The sequence below is a fragment of the Mirounga angustirostris genome, unplaced genomic scaffold (assembly GCF_029215605.1).
Source record: "Mirounga angustirostris isolate CCGP_5_RB_7025 unplaced genomic scaffold, mMirAng1.0.hap1 SCAF_15, whole genome shotgun sequence".
NCBI lineage: Eukaryota > Metazoa > Chordata > Mammalia > Carnivora > Phocidae > Mirounga > Mirounga angustirostris.
In genome coordinates this window covers 60,192,203-60,211,625 of record NW_026991723.1, presented here as the reverse complement: position 1 = coordinate 60,211,625, position 19,423 = coordinate 60,192,203, and the positions used below count along the sequence as shown (strand labels likewise).

The window sequence follows — 19,423 nt, the reverse complement described above, 5'->3', positions numbered from 1 at the left end:
CTGAGGGTCAAAGAATAGCCTCTTCTTTATTGGCTTTTATTTGTATAGCTTTAAACTAAACCAAAGAAAGCTATTTGGTAGAATCTGTTGTTGCAAGATTATAAAATACCACTTTCAACCTACCTTCTCTTTGTGATGCTCGTGACATGTGTTTCTCAGAAGATGAGTTAGAATCACTATGATGACAAGGTGAACCAGAAACTCGAGGACCAGATGAACTTGAAGTAGTCAGATCTTGAAAATACAAAAAGTTCTGACAATAAACTTAGCAAAATTCTAGTAGTGTCTCTTAACTTTTTAATCAGCTAGTTGAAGCATACTGTTAAAATCCATCTGAAACATGGCAAGTACATGCTCACTTAAAGCTGGCCTATAACTGCGACCGAGGTAGGTAGGACAGCTCTTTGAAGTGTTCTATCTAAGGCCTGGGCCCTCTCTAAAATCTCTTCTAACAAAGACTTGCTTAAGTGAAATAAAAATGACAAACCAAATAAACATAGGAGCATCTTTGGGTTCCCCATCACTTCTGTAGTAAAACAAAACAAGAAAATTGAGTAAACATGAAAACTGAGCTGTTCATCAGCCTGTTTAATGTTAGAATAGGGTCCAAATACCAGGTTCGTTACTGAGAACATTAAATGAGCCTTCTTAAGCATGCCAAACAATTCTGTTATCATTCATGAAGTTATGTGAATACTATCTTGGAAATGCAATACAAACTTTATACTGAAATCTGAAGAAAAAAATTGAGTATTAGATAGTTGGGTTTGATATATTACTCCAAAAAGCAATCTCTATTACATCTCACTCTTCTAGTGGCCCCACACTTTTATGAGAATTTCTTCATCTAATTCCCTTTGATGTTATTATCAGAATTACCCTTAGAAGACAGAAAATGTTCTTGGTGGGGTTTTGTTTTTGTTTTTTAATTTTATTTATTTCTTTGAGACAGAGCGAGAGAGAGCACAAGCGGGGGGAGCGACAGGCAGAGGGAGAGGGAGAAGCAGACTCCCCGCTGAGCAGGGAGCCCAATGTGGGACTCGATCCCAGGACCCTGGGATCATGAACCAAGCCAAAGGCAGATGCTTAACTGACTGAGCCACCCAGGCGCCCCTGTTCTTGGCTTTTGAATAAAAAAAATACCAACCAGACTTTCTAACTCACTACCTGTTCCTAAGCTAAAGTTGACTATTAATGTTTAACCTAAAAATAAATTTCTGAATGTAAAAGGATTATACTCACATATTTATGAAATCCCTTGCTTTGCAAATAAGCTGGTAAAACTTAAATTTCTACTTTTAGCAGTGAAATTGGGCAAATGCAATTACAACAGGGCCTGCACTTTCCCAAAGAAGTCTTCAGATGTGGCCCTATGGCCCTGTGCATACAGGAGAAAGAGTCCAACCATCTGAAGCTGATTTTAAATAGCAATTTATAAACATTGTATTCCAAATGCTTAAGTCTTTTTTTCTGGGTTCTTGTTCATAAATGCAAAATTATAAATAGGTATGTTCCTGGAACAGCCCTCTTTTTCTCAAAGGTGATGAAATATAGTCTCTATCACATAATGTAGATATATTATAGTGCATAAGTTTTTCTGAGCCCCAATTTCACTGAAGTCTAATGGAATCAGCAACAGAAAAAAGAATACAACTTTAGGGGCACCTAGGTGGCTCAGTCGGTTAAGCGGCCGATTCTTGGTTTCAACTTGGGTCATAATCTCAGAGACCTGGGATTGAGCCCTGCCCCCACAATTGTGTTCCCTGCTCAGCAGGGAGTCTGCTTCAGGATTCTCTCTCCCTCTGCCCCTCCCCCGCTCTCTCTCCCTCTAAAATAAATCTTTTTTTTAAAAAAAGAATACAGCTTTAGCAAGAGGATGTTTAGAGGCTGTGAAATAGGATGACACCTGCTACCTGGATATAGACATCTGGAATTCTAGGATGTAATACAGACTTAAAAGTAAAGCTCTATATTGAATATATCTTTTTTTTTTTTTTAAAGATTTTATTTATTTATTTGACAGAGAAAGACACAGCGAGAGAGGGAACACAAACAGGGAGTGGGAGAGGGAGAAGCAGACTCCCTGCCAAGCAGGGAGCCCGATGCGGGACTCGATCCAGGGACTCCAGGATCATGACCTGAGCCGAAGGCAGTCGCTTAACGAACTGAGCCACCCAGGCGCCCTATATTGAATATATCTTAAAAGCTCTGCTAGGTGGGGTGCCTTGGTGGCTCAGTGAGTTCAGCATCTGACTCTTGATCTCAGCTCAGATCTTGATCTCAGGGTTGTGAAATAAAAATTAAAATAAAATAAAAATAGGGCGCCAGGGTGGCTCAGTTGGTTAAGCGACTGCCTTCGGCTCAGGTCATGATCCTGGAGTCCCGGGATCGAGTCCTGCATCGGGCTCCCTGCTCGGCGAAGAGCCTGCTTCTCCCTCTAACCCTCCCCCCTCTCATGTGCTCTCTGTCTCTCTCATTCTCTGTCTCAAATAAATAAATAAAATCTTTAAAAAAAATAAAAATAAAAATAAATAAAAAATAAATAAATAAAATAAAATAAAAATAATAAAGCTCTGCTGGAAGATTGAACCTACCTTAGGCCACCACTAATTTTTGAGATAGTGATGATTTAGAAATACTGATAAAAGATTTTCTGGATAGCAGAAAGCGCTAAAAGAAAATATTTTTATAGTTAGCAGTTCTTCCTAGATCATTGGTGATACAGAAGCACAAATTAATGCTATGTCAGAGATTCATATAGGTCATACTTTCTTGGGAAAAAAGCTCTCAATGAGCTTTCCAAAAATGTCTTCTAATCTCCTTCCCTTCTTCCTGCTACCATTCTCAGAATGGGAACATATACAGTATTTCCCTTTGTGTGAGACTCTTCGGAAAACTTTTTTAATCAAAAAAGAAAAGCTTACCTGAACTTGATGTAGTTCTTCTTGCTCTCAGAATGGGATAGCTGCCTACTTCTAAAGACTTGGTTAAGTCAAGATCATGCAAAATCAAAAGATATCCAGAGGACGTGGAGATCAACATTTTGGAACAATCTGGTGTTAATCTCATTCGCATGAGAAAACGTGTGTGAAAGAATTTCTTATGTGGACATCCATCTTCTGTACACCTACAGAAGAAATCAAAACCTAGAATTATCATAAATATAAGGATTTGGTAATAGTCATATTTTTGACCTTCAAACTAGAATTTACGGTCAATGTATGCTTAGCCTTTTATACATGATAAACATTTTTTTTTTTGTTTCTGCACACCATTCCTTCTTTCATCTCCAACTTCCCATTTTATTCTTTCTGAAATACACATTTTTAAGATTTTGTTGAGGTAAACTCACTTTATGTTGTTCTGAATATTGGGGATAATACTCCACTGAGTTCTGGCTTCCATTGTTGCTATTTTTAAGTCTGCTATTAGTGCAATTGTTACTTTGGACAATTTATCCTTTGATCTTCTCTTGTCTTTGGAGTACTGCAGTTTCACTCTGATATATGTTTAAATTTGGATTTCTTTCTAATTTATTGGGATTCATTTACTTTCTAAGTCTTAAGATTCATATTATTCATATATTCTGGGAAATTCTCCATCATTATTCCAATATCGCCTCTCACATATTTTCTCGATTCTTATGGAGCTCCAAATAGATGTTTGAAACACTCACATTTGATTCTCGCCTCATAGCTGCTCTTTCTTATATTCTATCTCTTCACTTCTGTTACATTCTGGATAATTTTTAATATCTAGCTTCCAATCTATTTTTTAAAGTTGTGTCTAATCTGTTACTTGACCCATCCTGGTTTTTAAAAAAATTTTTTTTAATTACTAAAAACTATGCTTTAAATTTTTTAATTGCTTCTTGTGATAAATAGGAACAGTACTGATTTTTACATTTTGATCTTATGCCTAGCACTCTTGGTTAACTCTTACTAATTCTGATAATTTGTCAGCAGAATTTCTAAGATTTACTATATAGACCAGTCAGAACACTGGTCTATGGGCTAAGTCTGGACTATTGCCTATTTTTATACAGAAGGTTGGCTGGAACACAGCAATACCCATTATGTATTGTCGACGGCTGCTCAGAGACTATACAGCACACAAAGCCTAAAATATTTATTACACAGTCTTTTACAGAAAATTTGCCAACCCTTCAATCATATCACCTGTGAATGCTATTTTTTTCATTTTTTTTCCTTTCTAATCCTTACATATTTATTTTCCTGTACCGACTAGGACCCTGTCTTCTGCCACCCCAAAACAGTGGTATACAGTAGTAGTAATAGCAGCCATATTCTCCCTTCCTGATTTTATAGAGAAAAAAAATTTTTTTTTTAAGTAAGCTCTATACTCAATGTGGGGCTTGAACTCACAACCTTAAGATCAAGAATCACATGCTCTAGTGACTGAGCCAGCCAGGTACCCCTATAGAGAAAACCATTTAAAAATGTCCTGTAGGTTTTAGTGTACACTTTTGATGAGTTTCCTTCTATTTTTAATTAAGTTTAATAGCTTTGAGATATAATTTACATATCATAAAATTCACTCATTTTAACAATTGATTTTTAGTAAATTTATGGAGTTGTGCAATCATCAACCCAATTTTAGAACATTCTCATCATCCTAAAAAATCCCTCCTGCCCACTAGTAGTCTCTCCCTGTTCCTATTCCCAGTCACAGGCAGCCACTAAGTAGTCTCTATAGATCTGCTTATTGTGGACATTTAATATAAATAGAATTATACAAGTGGTCTTTTGGTTTGGCTTTTTTCACTTAGCATACTGTTTTTTGAGGTTCATCCATGTTGTAGCACGTATTAGTACTCTGTTCCTTTTCATTACCAAATAGTATTCTATTATATAGATATACCACATTTTGTTTATTAATTTGCCAATTGATAGATATTTGTACTGGTTCCCTCTTGGGGATATTATGAGTAATACTGTTATAAGCATTCATGTACAAATCTTTGTGTGGTGATAGGTGTTCATTTCTCTTGGGTAGATACCTAGGAGTGGAATGGCTGGTCAGATGATAAATCTGTTTAACATTTTAAGAAACTACCAGACTTTTCTCAAGTGGCTGTACCATTTTACATCCCTACCAGCAATGTATGAGGATCCAGTTTCTCCACATTCTTGACAATACTTATTATTGTCTTTCTAAATTAAAGCCATCTTAGTGGATATGAAATGGTCTCTCATTTTGGTTTTGACTTACATTTTCCTTATGACTAATGATGTTGATCATCTTTTCACATGCCTATTAATCATTTGTATTATCTTCCTTGGTGAAATGTCTATGCAGATATTTTGCCCATTTTAAAATTGGGTTATTTGTGTATATTTAAAGTGAGTTGCAAGAGTTCTTTATATATTCTGGACACAAATCCTTGATCAGATGTAATTTTGCTTTTCACTTTCTAAATGGTATCACCTGATACACAAAAGTTTTTCATTTTAATGAAGTTCATTTTGTCAATTTTTTTTAATCACTTGTGCTTTGGTTTGCATGAAGATTTACTTCCATGTTTTCTTCTTTGAATTACGTAATTTTATCTCTTACCTTCAGGTTTAAATCCATTTTGAGTTTCTTGTTTTGATGTAAAATAAGGGTCTAAACTCATCTTTTTGCATGTGAATATCCAGTTGCTCAGGTATCATTTATTGAAAAGACTATCCTTTTTTGAACCACTGAATTACCTTGGCACCTTTGTTGAATTGAAAATCAACCAATCATAAATGCAAGGGTTTATTTCTGTACTCTCAAAATTCTGTTCCTTTGATTTATATGCCTATCCCATGGCAATAAACACTGTTTTGATTCCTATGGCTTTGTAGTAAGTTCTAAAATTGAGAGTGTGAGTCTTTCAACTTTGTTCTTCTTTTCAAGATTGTTTTGGCTATTCTGGGTCATTTGTATTTCCATGTAAATTCTAGAATCAGCTTAACAATTGGTCCAAAAAAAGACAGCTGGAATCTTGATAGGGATTACACTGAATCAACAGATTAACTTGGAAACAACTGCCATCTTTTATTTTTTTGACAATTGCCATCTTTAAAAAATTTTTTTGTTTGTCCTCTGTAATCTTATTATTTTTTTAAGTAAGCTCTATACCCCATGTGGGGCTTGAACTCATAGCCCTGAGATCAAGAGTCACATGCTGTCCTGACTGAGCCAGCTAGGCACCCCCAAAATTACCATCTTAATGATGCTGAGTCTTCCATGAAGATGGAATGCCTCTCCATTCATTTACATCTTCTTACATTTCTTTCAGCAATGTTTTTATAGTTTTCAGTGTAAAAATCTTGTACTGTTTTTGTTAAATACATTCCTAAGTATCTTATTTCTTTAGATGCTATTATGAATGGAATCTTCTTCATTCATTTTTAGATTGTTCATTGCTTATAAGTAGAAATACAACTGATTTGTGTATATTAATCTCATACATCTTGTGACCTTGCTGAACTTATTAGTTCTAGTATTTTTGTGGAATCCTTAAGATTTTCTATATATAAGATCATATCTACATATGAAGATTGCTTCTTCCCTTCCAATCTGGATACCTGGTATTTCTTTTTCTTGCCTGACTGCATTTCCAGTTCAACTGTACCTCCAATACAATATTGAATAAAAGTGGTGGGAGCAGACATCCTTGCCTTGTTACCAATCTTAGGATAAATTTGTATTCAGTCTTTTCAACATTAAGATGATTTTAGCCAGGGGCGCCTGAGTTGGTTAAGCATCTACCTTCAGCTCAGGTCATGATCTCGGGGTCCTGGGATCGAGCCCTATGTCGTCGGGCTCTCGTCGGGCTCCCTGCTCAGTGGGGAGTCTAACTGTCCCTCTCCCTCTGCCCCTAACCCCACCCCCCTATTAGGGTGCTCTCTCTAAAAAAAAAAAAAAAACTTTACAAAAATGATTTTAGCTATAAATTTCTCAGATGTCCTTTATCAGCTGTCTAGGGAATAAAAGTTCCCTATTATTCCCAGTTTTATTACAAATGGGTATTGGATTTTGTCAACTGCTTTTCTACCTTTCTTGAGATGATCCTGTTTATGGATTTTGACCTTTATTAATATGATGTATTACATCAATTGATTTTTGGATATTAAACCAACCCTCTATTCCTGGGGTAAATTCTACTATTGTGATATATAATCCTTTATACATGATGCTAGGTTTGATTTGCTAATATTTTGTTGAGGATTTTGTTCTATTTTTCTTCTTCTTTTTGTTTTTGAGGAATATTGGTCTGCAGTTTTCTATTCTTATGATGTTTGTCTGGTTTGTATCAGAGTAATAATACCAGCCTCATAAAATGAGTTTGGAAGTGTTCTCCTCTATTTTCTAGAAGAGACTGAAAGATTGGTATTATTTATTCTATAAATGTTTGGTAAAATTCACCAGTGAAGACTTTTGGGACTGGGCTTTTCACTGTGGAAAGATTTTTAAATTACCAGTTCGATTTTTTACTTGCTTTAGGTCTGTGGGTCTATAGATTTTCTATTTGTTCTTGAATCGGTTTAAGTAATTTGTGACTGTCCAGGTATTTATCTGAATGGTCTGATGTGTTGTCATAAAGTTGTTCATTGTATCCCTTTATAATCCTTTTAATCTCTATAAGACTGGTAATAATGTCCCCTCTTTTGTTTTTAATTATGATTGAATGTTGAATTTTATTCCTTGATTAAAACAATCATACGGACTTTGTTTAATCTGTTAATGTGGTAAGTTATATTAATAGAATTTCTATTGATAGGGGCGCCTGGGTGGCTCAGTCGGTTAAGTGTCTGCCTTCAGCTCAGGTCATGATCCCAGAGTCCTGGTATCGAACCCTGTGTCGGGCTCCCTGCTAAGCAGGGAGCCTGCTTTTCCCTCTCCCTCTGCCTGCTGCTCCCCCAGCTTGTGCACACTTTGTCCAAAAAAAAAAAAAAATTTCTATTAATATATCTTTTTTAAGTGACCTATACGTATACCCAACAAGGGGCTCGAACTCACAACCCCGAGATCAAAAGTTGCATGCTCTTCTGACTGAGCCAGCCAGGCGCCCCAGATATATCATCTTTTCATTCCTGAATAAACCCAACTTGGTCATGATATTTTTATTAATATCTTACAAGTTTCAGTTTCCTTCTATTTAGAATACTTGTATCTACATTCACATTACAGATTGACCTTTCAGTTTTTCTCTTCTAGTATTATCTTTGTTGAGTTTATATATTAAGGTTATACTAGCTTCATACATGAGGTAAGATTTCCCTTTTTCTGGAATGTGAACAACTTAATAAAACTGGAATGTTCTGTTTCTTATAGTGTCTTACAGAAGTCACCTGTAAAACTGACAGGCCTGCTGTTTTATTAGTAGATAAATTTTAATTGCTATTTTCCATTTCTTTAATGGCTATGGCAGAGGCAATGTTTAGAATATTTAAATAACCAGTAATGGATGAAAATGAGCCAGTCAGAATTGATGCAGTTGGCAGTGTTGGAACTGAGTCCTGGAATTACTCTACTGTAAGATCTTAAAACTTCCATCAACAAAGGGTGTCTCTCAGCAGTCTATAAACCAGGGATTTGACCCTTGGCTCATAATTTACTATTGACAGTCATGTGGGCAAGTTACCCAACCTCTCTTACCTTGGTTTCCTTAGCTCTAAAATGGGATAATAGGGGCGCCTGGGTGGCTCAGTCGTTAAGCGTCTGCCTTCGGCTCAGGTCATGATCCCAGGGTCCTGGGATCGAGCCCCGCATCGGGCTCCCTGCTCAGCGGGAAGCCTGCTTCTCCCTCTCCCACTCCCCCTGCTTGTGTTCCTGCTCTTGCTATCTCTCTCTGTCAAATAAATAAAATCTTTAAAAATAATAATAAAATAAAATGGGATAATAGTTATCTAACTCATGAGACTTCTCTGAATTACATGAGATGCTGAACAACCAAAAAAAAAGGGGGGGTAGTTTAGGGGGGACTTTAGCTGCTAGATCATAGGGAGATCTTGAGGGAGGTATCCCTAAAAGAAGGGCCTGGGTAACCAGAGGGTGCCAGGATATGACTGCCCAGGGATGATTCAGGATAGTGGCTATTTATCATTTAACTACAGTTACCACATTTAACTTCTGTGTTAACTACAGAAGTAGTTTAATATTTTAACAACTACTTCAGCTAAATCACTGCATATTGGTTAAATATCAGTCCAGGTAACAGGTGTATTTAGGTTTTCTATTTCTCTCTTGATCAGTTTAGGATTCCTTGATCAGTTGCTAAGGTGTATTTTTGGATAAACCATTTCATCAAAGTTTTCAAGTATACTGGCATAAAAGTGATCTTATTATCATATATATATATTTTTGTTGTCTCTTTTTTTATTGTTAAGATTATTCTTTTGTCTTTTTTCTCTGGATGAATCTTACCAGAGATTCAAAAAGCAGGCTTTAAAAAAAAACTTTATTGTACATTCATTTTTAATTTCACTAATTTCTGCTTTTATCTTTATTATTTCCATAATATTTCATTGGGTTTACTCTTTTTTATCTTTTTCCAGTTTTTTTGAGTATAATTCTTAGTTCACTAATTTTTAGTCTACTGATTTCCCTATGAGTTCTTCTTCAATCCATGAATTATTTAGGAAGTGAGTTTATAAATCTCCAAACATGGGAATTTTTAGTTACCTGTGTTTTAATTAACTATACTGAGGTCAGGAAAAATCATTTGTGTGGTAACAACTCTTTGATATTGGTTGAAACTTACTTTGTAATCTAGTACATGCTCTACTTTTGCTTCAGAGGATATATTCACTATTTGTTTGGAGAATCCTAAATATGCCTAATAAATCAAGTTTATTACCGTAAGATCTCCTATGGTCTTACTAATTTTTTGATCTACTTTATCTATTAGTAAATGAGAGAATAGTGTTACTATTTTCCACTGAGATGGGGATTCTTAGTTTTTTCTTGTAATTCTGTCCATTTTGCTTTTTTTTTTTTTAAAGATTTTATTTATTTATTTGACAGAGAGAGACACAGCGAGAGAGGGAACACAAGTTGGGGGAGTGGGAGAGGGAGAAGCAGGCTCCCCACGGAGCAAGGAGCCTGATGTGGGGCTCGATCCCAGGACTCTGGGATCATGACCTGAGCCAAAGGCAGATGCTTAACAACTAAGCCACCCAGGCGCCCCCCATTTTTGCTTTTTATGGTTTGAAGCTATGTTATTAGGTACATTTAAGATAAGAATTCTTTTATGTTCTAGTGAAATAAACCTTTTAGCACAGTACCTTTTTTAACCACCAATAATGCTTTATGCCTTATATTCTCTTTTGTCTGCTATTAATGTAAATATAATTGTTTCTCTTTGATTTGAATTTGCCCGTTATTTTTTTCCCATGCTTTGACTTTCAGACTTTCTCATTTGCATGTTTTGGGTGTGTTCCTTACAAAGAACATAGTTTGGTTTTGTTTTTTAATCCAATCTAACCCTATCTATCTTTTAACTGGCTACTTTAGTCTATATGTATTTATTGCGATTATTGATATTTGGATTTTCTGCCTACCATATTTTTGTGCTTCCCAATTTACCTTTTTTAAAAATGATTTTCCCCCTTCTCTGCCTCTGTTGGATTGATCATGTTTTACTAGCTTTTGTCCACTAATTTGGAAGTTACCATTCATATTCCTATTCAAATTTTATTTCTAAATTTAAAAAAAATGAACTTCTAAATTTTAACAGGTATGCTTGTCTTAATCTAAAGAGATCTATATATCCTCTGCTCAAACAATATGCATAGTAGAAATCTTTAAGAATATCCTCTCTCTTTTTATATATGATCTCTGAAAAGAATATTTCAGAAATGGTCCTGGTGTATTACTGCATTGTCATTTCACCATAGCTAGCAATAGGTACATTTTAGTTATTTCTCAAACTTCAACTCTATTTTTCTTGATTATTTTATGTAGGCACCACACCCAGCATGGAACCTAATGCAGGGCTTGAACTAACGACCCTGAGATCAAGACCTGAGCTGAGATCAAGAGATGCTTAACCAACTGAACCACCCAGGTGTCCCAAACTTCAGGTTTCTTTAAATAATCAATTTCTCTATAAGAAGACATTTCATTGAAGTGTTTCACAACAGAGGCATTACTGACATTTTAGATGGGATTAGTCTACTGTGCAAAATGTTCCATGCAGGATGTTTAGAAACTCTGATCCCTGTTGACTAAATGCCAGTAGAAATCCTCTCTTCTCCTCCCATAGTGACAATTAAAACTGCACCACACATTATTTCCAAACATTCCCACTGAGAAACTATTATTTTAATGCATGAAAAAAATTACAAAATAAGTAGGTTTAAGAACTGAAGGACCAAAGAATGAAAAACATTTCTGTTCCACAGAGGAAATAACAAAAATATTTTTCCTTAAATTCCTTAAATTTAGGAAACTCATCTTATAAACCAGTTTTCATCATTAACTGTACTACTTGGTCTCCTTTCTATAAACTTTTCTCCAAATTTTTTAGTTGCAGTATATGACTAAGAGCAAGTACAAAAGATGGAATCATTTTTTGATTATTTTTCCCAAAGTCAGATTCTTTCTCCTAAAGAGATATGAAAGCTAAGACAAAACACTGAATTTCTCTACCATTTTACACAAATATTTTTTTGGGGCACCTGGGTGGCTCAGTCAGTTAAAGGTCCAATTCTTTGATTTCTCAGGTCATGATCTCACGGTTGTGAGATGGAGCCCCACACCAGGTTCTGCGCTCAGCAGGGAGTCTGCTTAAGATTCTCTCTCTCCCTCTCCCTCTGCACCCGCCCCCCACATGCTCACTCATTCTCTCTCCCTCTCTCTGTCAAATAAAGAAATCTTAAAAAAATTTTGTTGTTGTTGTTCACAATCCTAACATGGTTTCCTATTCACAAACCTGTTGGTGTCCCAAATAATGACATTTCCATCAAATCCTGATGTTACTAAGAGTCTTGTATTAGTATCATATTCGATGTTCTTCACCCAGCTAGTGTGACCATGTAAAGTGCATACTTTGGTGTTCAGTTTTCTCAGATCCCATAGTGCTATTGTAGTGTCATCAGAGCAGGTAGCAAACAGCCGGTTATCAAGAAATCTACAAAGCAGAAAAGAAAAACTGGTTTATTTAATCTCTTGTTAAAGAAAACTTGAGAAACAGCCTCTATATTACCTAATCAAGAAAACAAACAAAAAAGGACTACAAACTGACGGTATAAACCCAGTGATATGGATATCAATAAACAGTAAGCAGAATTCACATAATCACAGGAAAGGACACTATGATTTAAGGAGGACCACAATGTAATTTTATCCATTTGCTTTATATTATTGATTTTTATTTGGAACTGGATATAGGGGTGGATGTTTGGGGAACAGTGCTAGAGAGAAAAAAGAACTTTAGAATCTGTATCGGAAACACGAATGGTGAGAGACAATTTAATAGGAGACAGAGGAGATTTTGAAGACTTGATTGCAGAGGGAGATATGTTAAGCATAAAGGGTTCATAATTATGAGAAAAATTTACCCTGCTACAAGTAATGTCTTTCTATTTAGAACACATTTACACATAAAAATTGCGAATAAAATGCCATATTTTTAACCTATTAATTCAAAGGCATTCCTCCAAATAATCATACTTAGCAATATTTTATTAGGACCAGTTAAGATTACAAGATATACCAATAAAATACTCTATAATTCAGACTTTTAATTATTTTACACTAATTTCTCAATGCTTAGTGAGAATATATTTTATACAAATACTTAAAAAACAACAAACCTACCAATCACACTTGAATTTCTTTTATTTCTTTTTCCACGCTTGAATTTCTGCCTAATTCAACATTAGGATGCTTTCTCTAACATATGCTGTTATATATTACTTCCTAATCTCTTGTAGAGAGAAGAAATGAATTCTGGAACTTCTTCTAAGATAAAATTATATTGAATTATTTTTTATCAGAAATCAACCTCAGTATCCATAAATACCATAACAACCTTCCTAAAACTTAACACAGTTTTAAAATTCCTAGCTGTTGTATAAGCTGTTTCTACTACCTGAAACCACCTTCACCCTACCCCTTGACCTGACTAAATACTTCCTTTCTTTTTGTTATTCAGCTATCATCCCCTCCGGGAAGACTTCCTTCTCTATCCAGCTTGGGGTAGATTTACCAATCTTCTAATCTCCAAAGTACTCTATATTTCTGTCATAACACTTAATATACAGTGTAAGGAATAACTTCATAAGGCTATAAACTCCTTGAAGACAGGGGGAACTGTCTGCATAGTTCATTGTTAGATCTGTAGTACCCAACACACCGTGCCAGGCACGTAATAAGTACTCACAAATATTTATTATGCATGAGATAGGAGTTCACTACCTAGTGGAAAAAAATTGTAAATACATAATTGTACAAAATAATTGCATGGAATAAGCAAAGAAAAGGGTGATCAGGGGCGCCTGAGTGGCTCAGTTGGTTGAGCCTCTGCCTTCGGCTCAGGTCAGGATCCCAGGGTTCTGGGATCGAGTCCTACACTGCAGGCTCTTTGCTCAGTGGGAAGCCTGCTTCTCCCTCTGCCTGCTGCTGCCCCTGCTTATGTGCTCTCTCTGACAAATACATAAGATCTAAAAAAAAAAAAAGAAAGAAAAGGGTGGTCAGGAAAGACTTCATGGTGGGGTCATTTGAACTGATTTTAAAAGATGAGGCAGGCACTCCCTAAGTGACCAAGGGACAAGCAAAGGTACAGAGGCATGTAAGGGGATGGTATATACTCTGAGAGGCAACACTAGTTAGAAGTACTGTGTGTTGAAAAGTAGAGATAAGAGGAGAATATATCATGGATTTATTCTGTAGTGATTCCCAGTGACTTTTTTTTTTTTTAAGATCTTTGCATTTTTTTTAAAGATTTTATTTATTTTTTGAGAGAGAGAGAGACAGCGAGAGAGGGAACACAAGCAGGGGGGGTGGAGAGGGAGAAGCAGGTTTCCCACTTTGCAAGAGAGAGCACAAGCTGGGGGAGGGTCAGAGGGAGAGGGTGAAACAGACTCCCCACTGAGCAAAGAGCCTGACGTGGGACTCAATCCCAGGACCCTGGGATCATGACCTGAGCTGAAGGCAGACGCTTAACTGACTGAGCCACGCAGGCATCCCTGAAAATATTTTTTAAATGGAAAAAAGTCCACCATAAAAATAACCACTGTTATTGATAGCCTAATTCTTATATTTTAATAATAAATGTCATGTCATAAATATTTTGCCATGTTATTAAAGATTTATTGACAAAATCATTCTTTTTTTTTTTTTTTTAAAGATTTTATTTATTTGACAGAGAGAGACAGAGCGAGAGCAGGAACACAAGCAGGGAGAGTGGGAGAGGGAGAAGCAGGCGTCTCGCTGAGCAGGGAGCCCGATGTGGGGCTCAATCCAGGACCCCGGGATCACGACCCGAGCCGAAGGCAGACGCTTAATGACTGAGCCACCCAGGCGCCCCGACAAAATCATTCTTAATGGGGGCGCCTGGGTGGCTCAGTTGGTTAAGCGACTGCCTTCGGCTCGGGTCGTGATCCCGGGGTCCTGGGATTGAGCCCCACATCGGGCTACCTGCTCAGCAGGGAGTCTGCTTCTCCCTCTCCCGCTCCCCCCTCTTGTGCTCTTTCTCTCTCTCACTCTCTCTCTCAAATAAATAAATAAAATCTTAAAAAAAAAAAATCATTCTTAATGGCTGATTAGATTCACTGTATGAATGAACCGTATCTTGTTTCTTTTTTAAACTAATAAGCAAGTGCTGGGTGTTTATATTGCTTCCAGTTTTTTACTATGGTTTACACTAAAACCATTAAATGGTTTTATTTAGTGTAAAACTTTATGCAGTGTAAAAAAGTTTACACTAAAAAACACTATGATGAACAACCTAATAGCTGAATATTAATCACATCCTTAGTTATTTTTCTAAGTACATCCCCAGAAAAATGTATTGCTAAGTAAAAAGGGATTTTAAAAAATGTAAGGCTTTTGATACATACAGCCAAACTATCCTCAAAATAACATACTGATTTGTAGTTCTACCAGCAGTTAACAGTGTCCACTTCTCCAAGCCCTGTCATACAGATATTTTTTAATTCTGCTAAGTGCCAGGGGGAAAAAAAAAATCTTAAATTGAAACTTTTATTTTTAGTAAAGTTCAACGCTTTTCATATTAATTGGAAGATTATTTTCTCTTGTGAATTGCTATTCATATTTCTTACTGATTTTCCTACTGCTGTATTATTTTTATTAGAGTTATAAATTCTCTTTAAAGATGATATACCTCAGTTTTTCAAAGACAGTATGTTGAAAAAAAAGACAGTGTGTTGAATATATTTTCCATATATACTTTTATCTTATTATGTGGTTTATATATTTTCTTACTATATCAAAATTTTTACTAATCAAAATTGTCAAGTCCATTTTTTTTCCCCTACAGTTTTATCTTTACTGATTAGGCTTTTTAAAGTAATAATATTTTAATGACTTCCTGACAGGAATTAAACGACTGAAAAAACAACCATGACAGGGTGCCTGGGTGGCTCAGTTGGTTAAGCAACTGCCTTCAGCTCAGGTCATGATCCTGGAGTGCTGGGATCGAGTCCCACATCAGGCTCCCAGCTCAGCGGGGAGTCTGCTTCTCCCTCTGACCCTCCGCCCTCTCATGTGCTTTCTCTCATTCTCTCTCTCTCAAATAAATAAATAAAATCTTAAAAAAAAAAAAAAAAAAGAGGGCGCCTGGGTGGCTCAGTTGGTTAAGCGACTGCCTTCAGCTCAGGTCATGATCCTGGAGTGCCGGGATCGAGTCCTGCATCGGGCTCCCTGCTCGGCAGGGAATCTGCTTCGTCCTCTGACCCTATCCCCTCTCATGTGTTCTCTCTCTCTCATTCTCTCTCTCTCAAATAAATAAATAAAATCTTTAAAAAAAAAATTAAATTAAAAATAAAAATTTAAAAAAAAACAAAAAAAAACACACCATGACAAAAGGCAACTGGAAAGTCAAACTTTTAAAATAAACTGATCATCATCATAGAGCATCTTCTTACATTTAAAAAATTTAGGGAAAAAATAAGGTACTTTATTTAGTCTACAGAAAATACTTAATGCACATAAGGATTCAAAACCCCAGTGGCGGGGCGCCTGGGTGGCTCAGTTGTTGAGCATCTGCCTCCGGCTCAGGTCCTGATCCCAGGGTCCTGGGATCGAGCCCCGCATCGGGCTCTCTGCTCCGCGGGAAGCGTGCTTCTCCCTCTGCCACTCCCCCACTTGTGTTCCCTCTCTCGCTGTGTCTCTCTCTATCAAATAAATAAAATCTTTAAAAAAAAACAAAACCCCAGTGGCATTATACCACCTTAGGCCACAGTGGTCCACCCTAAAGGCTTTAGGCAAGAAAATGAAATGATTAGGTAAGAGTTTCAAAAAGATCTCTGAGGTAGCTAGTTTCCAAAACTCTTGGATTTTCATAAAAAATAAAATGAAGTGGGGGATCAGTTTTAAAATTTTTATCAATAAGGCCATTGAAAAATTACCATTGTTGCATGGAAAATATTTTAATACCAATAATATACAAAGAATATAATCTTGGAATAAAAGCTAATAATTTGAATTGAATACATTTACCTTAATGAAAAATTCAACACTTTCACTTTAGTTTTCTCATTTTGCCTCAAAATTTTACCTGTTAAAAATCTTGGTATTGAAGAATCATTGGTGAAGAGAATAGATAAATTATAGAAAACTAAGAATGTAGATTAGGAGACCAGTTAAAGTACCCACAATTCTTATACTAAAGCAAGCAAATGCAGAGAATGTAAAGTGTTAGACAAATTCTTGGAGATCTGGCTCAATCTTCTCAAATTAAAACTCAGTCTAGCCTAATAAGTTAATGACTGTAAAATGTTTTTAACTCCATAGTCTCTAATAAACAGGAAACACTCCATACACTCTGAAATCTATGAGTTTATGAATGATAAAACTGCTCCATATGTTCCCATCAAACCCCAACATATGACTATAATAGTTCTGGGTAAACTGGACATCTGGATAAATTGAAGTCTTCATTATCAGAGGATAATTGGTGAAGGATAACAGCAATTGAAATAGAATTTCTTTAAAACAGGTACCAACATCTCAGGGGAAGGGAAAGAAAGTGTTGTCTTTATCTAAAAACTAAAAGTCATAATAATTTTTAACATTTATATAAACATAGGCAATTCATAGAATAAGAATAAATTAAATGTTTGGGTTTTCCCTCATAATCTTTCCAATAAAATTATGAGAGCAAAATATAACACTCTTACTTCATATTTGAGTTTTGTACTATAATTAAAAAAGAGAGTCATTTCTATATAAACTTCAAGGGCTTTATCCATTTTCCCAAGGGCCTTTCCTTAGTCCCATGAGATATTCACATAATTCTCTGAATTCTCTGAATAGCATGTCCTCATTTCTGTCATTTCCTTTTAATTGATAACTAGTCTAACTCAATCAAATCCTTATTTGCCATGATTTTATATGTAATTGACTAGTTTTCTAATATCACTCTCAGGGTTTTGTGAAATTCCACATCCTTTGCAAGATAAGAAATTTCATGTTCCCAGTGATGAGCACTGCATTTACATTATAGTGTTTGAAATATACCAATCAGGAAAAGACCAACAAAGACAGTGGGAGGGAAAAGTAGATCCTGGAATATTTAAAGAGGCACTGAATACTTACAATAATCTCAACTGCCCTTGTAATCTCATACCTGAGGGGGCCTTGATTATTAAATGGACTCTTAAATCCATATACAGAACCCTCATGAATGAGAAGTAAGCCTGTATAGTGGGCTTAAGAATTTAAGTTACATATTTTTCCCTTACTTTCCCAAAGTATGAAGCAACAGAAAATACCCTTCCCAACTATCAATATTTTTATTTTACAAGATAAGCAAACCTTAAAAAACTAAGAAATGAACTAGAAGACATTACTAAGTATGTGTAAAATCACTATCTAGGAAATGCATGCCCACATCTCTGAACAGTACAGTGAGGTGGTCTAATTGAACTGAGCATGAATTCCAGCTCTACCACTTGCTACGTATTAAAGATATTGAGCAAATCTCTTTATCTGAGCTGCAATTTCTTCATTCCTTAAAATGAATACAATATCTGTTTCACATAAGGATACTGTGAGAATTAATATTGTATGAAAAGTGCTTCACAAAAGGTTTGGCATATGGTAGGCACTCAAAAAAAGTTAATAAGTAATGCACACTTAAGCTCATGCCAGAGGACCCCTCAGATCCTCACGCAAAACTCTTAAGTGATATGTACCTCTAAAAAAGCTTCAAAACCTGGTTTTCAAACCAAGAGATAAGCAAATTCAAATCTGTAGGTGTGGGGTACTAAAGCAGACACACTGATAACAGCAAATGAGAGCTGACATTGATAACAAATTCTAACAGCAGATTAGTCAGAGATCATTCTGAGTAGGGGCGAATAACACATCTTTTTGAGGTAAGAAAATTTTAAATTGTAAAATATTAAAAACATAGAGAAAACTATGAAGAATATAACAAAAACCTGTGATACCCACCACCCAGCTTTATCAAATTTTAACATTTTGTTATCTTTCAGATTCTTCTGAACATTACAAACACAACTGAAGCACCCTGAATATCCCTCCCCGATCCCATTCCCCTCCCTCCCTCTCCAAAGGGAACCACTATCCAAAATTTGTCACTCCCCATGCAAGTTTTTAATACCATGAGATTCTAAGTATGTATCCATAAACAATGTATAGTTTTGTTTTGCATTCAATTTATTCCATAAATATTTAATTAGCACCCGCTATGTGCTAGGCACAGTTCTAGGTGCTGCGAATAGAGCAGAGAACAAATAGACAAATACATACCCTCATCAAACTTATGTTTGTATATTTTCAGACTTTATATAAATGGTATCACACTGTATAGCTCATTCTATAATTTGCTTTTCTGGCTCAACCTTGAATTTCTGAAATGTATCTCAGATGCTGATACTTCTAGTTCATTTATTTTAACTGATGTATAGTATTCCATTGTATGAGTATACAGGAATTTATCTTCCTCTTGATGGAGATGTGTTTCCAACTTTTATTACTAATGATGCTATAATGAACCTTCTTTACACATCTTCTTATTTACACGTGCCTTAATTTCTTAAAAATCTGTTTGATCTTCAATTTTACCAGATATTGCTGAATTGCTCTTCAAAATAATTTTACCAATTATACTCCATCAATGTCCAAGGGTTTCTACTTCTCAACATCTTTGCCAATACTTAGTATTTCTTCATTGTTTATTTTTATTTGCATTTTCATGATAACTAGGAAGCTTGAA

The 19,423-nt window shown here is 35.7% G+C and overlaps 1 protein-coding gene across 3 annotated transcripts in view; it reads right to left on the bottom strand.

The window, feature by feature from the left end:
• Nucleotides 1-19,423, bottom strand: part of DCAF10 (DDB1 and CUL4 associated factor 10) — a 46,178-nt gene that overhangs the window by 9,561 nt on the left and 17,194 nt on the right. For all 3 annotated transcript variants that reach the window (XM_045882715.3, XM_045882717.3, XM_045882718.3), the window contains exons 3-5: nucleotides 11,930-12,127; nucleotides 2,925-3,127; nucleotides 124-234 (exon numbers count right to left, since the gene is read on the bottom strand). In XM_045882715.3, the coding sequence (XP_045738671.1) occupies nucleotides 124-234; nucleotides 2,925-3,127; nucleotides 11,930-12,127 (512 nt within the window). The remainder of the gene's footprint in view (nucleotides 1-123; nucleotides 235-2,924; nucleotides 3,128-11,929; nucleotides 12,128-19,423) is intronic.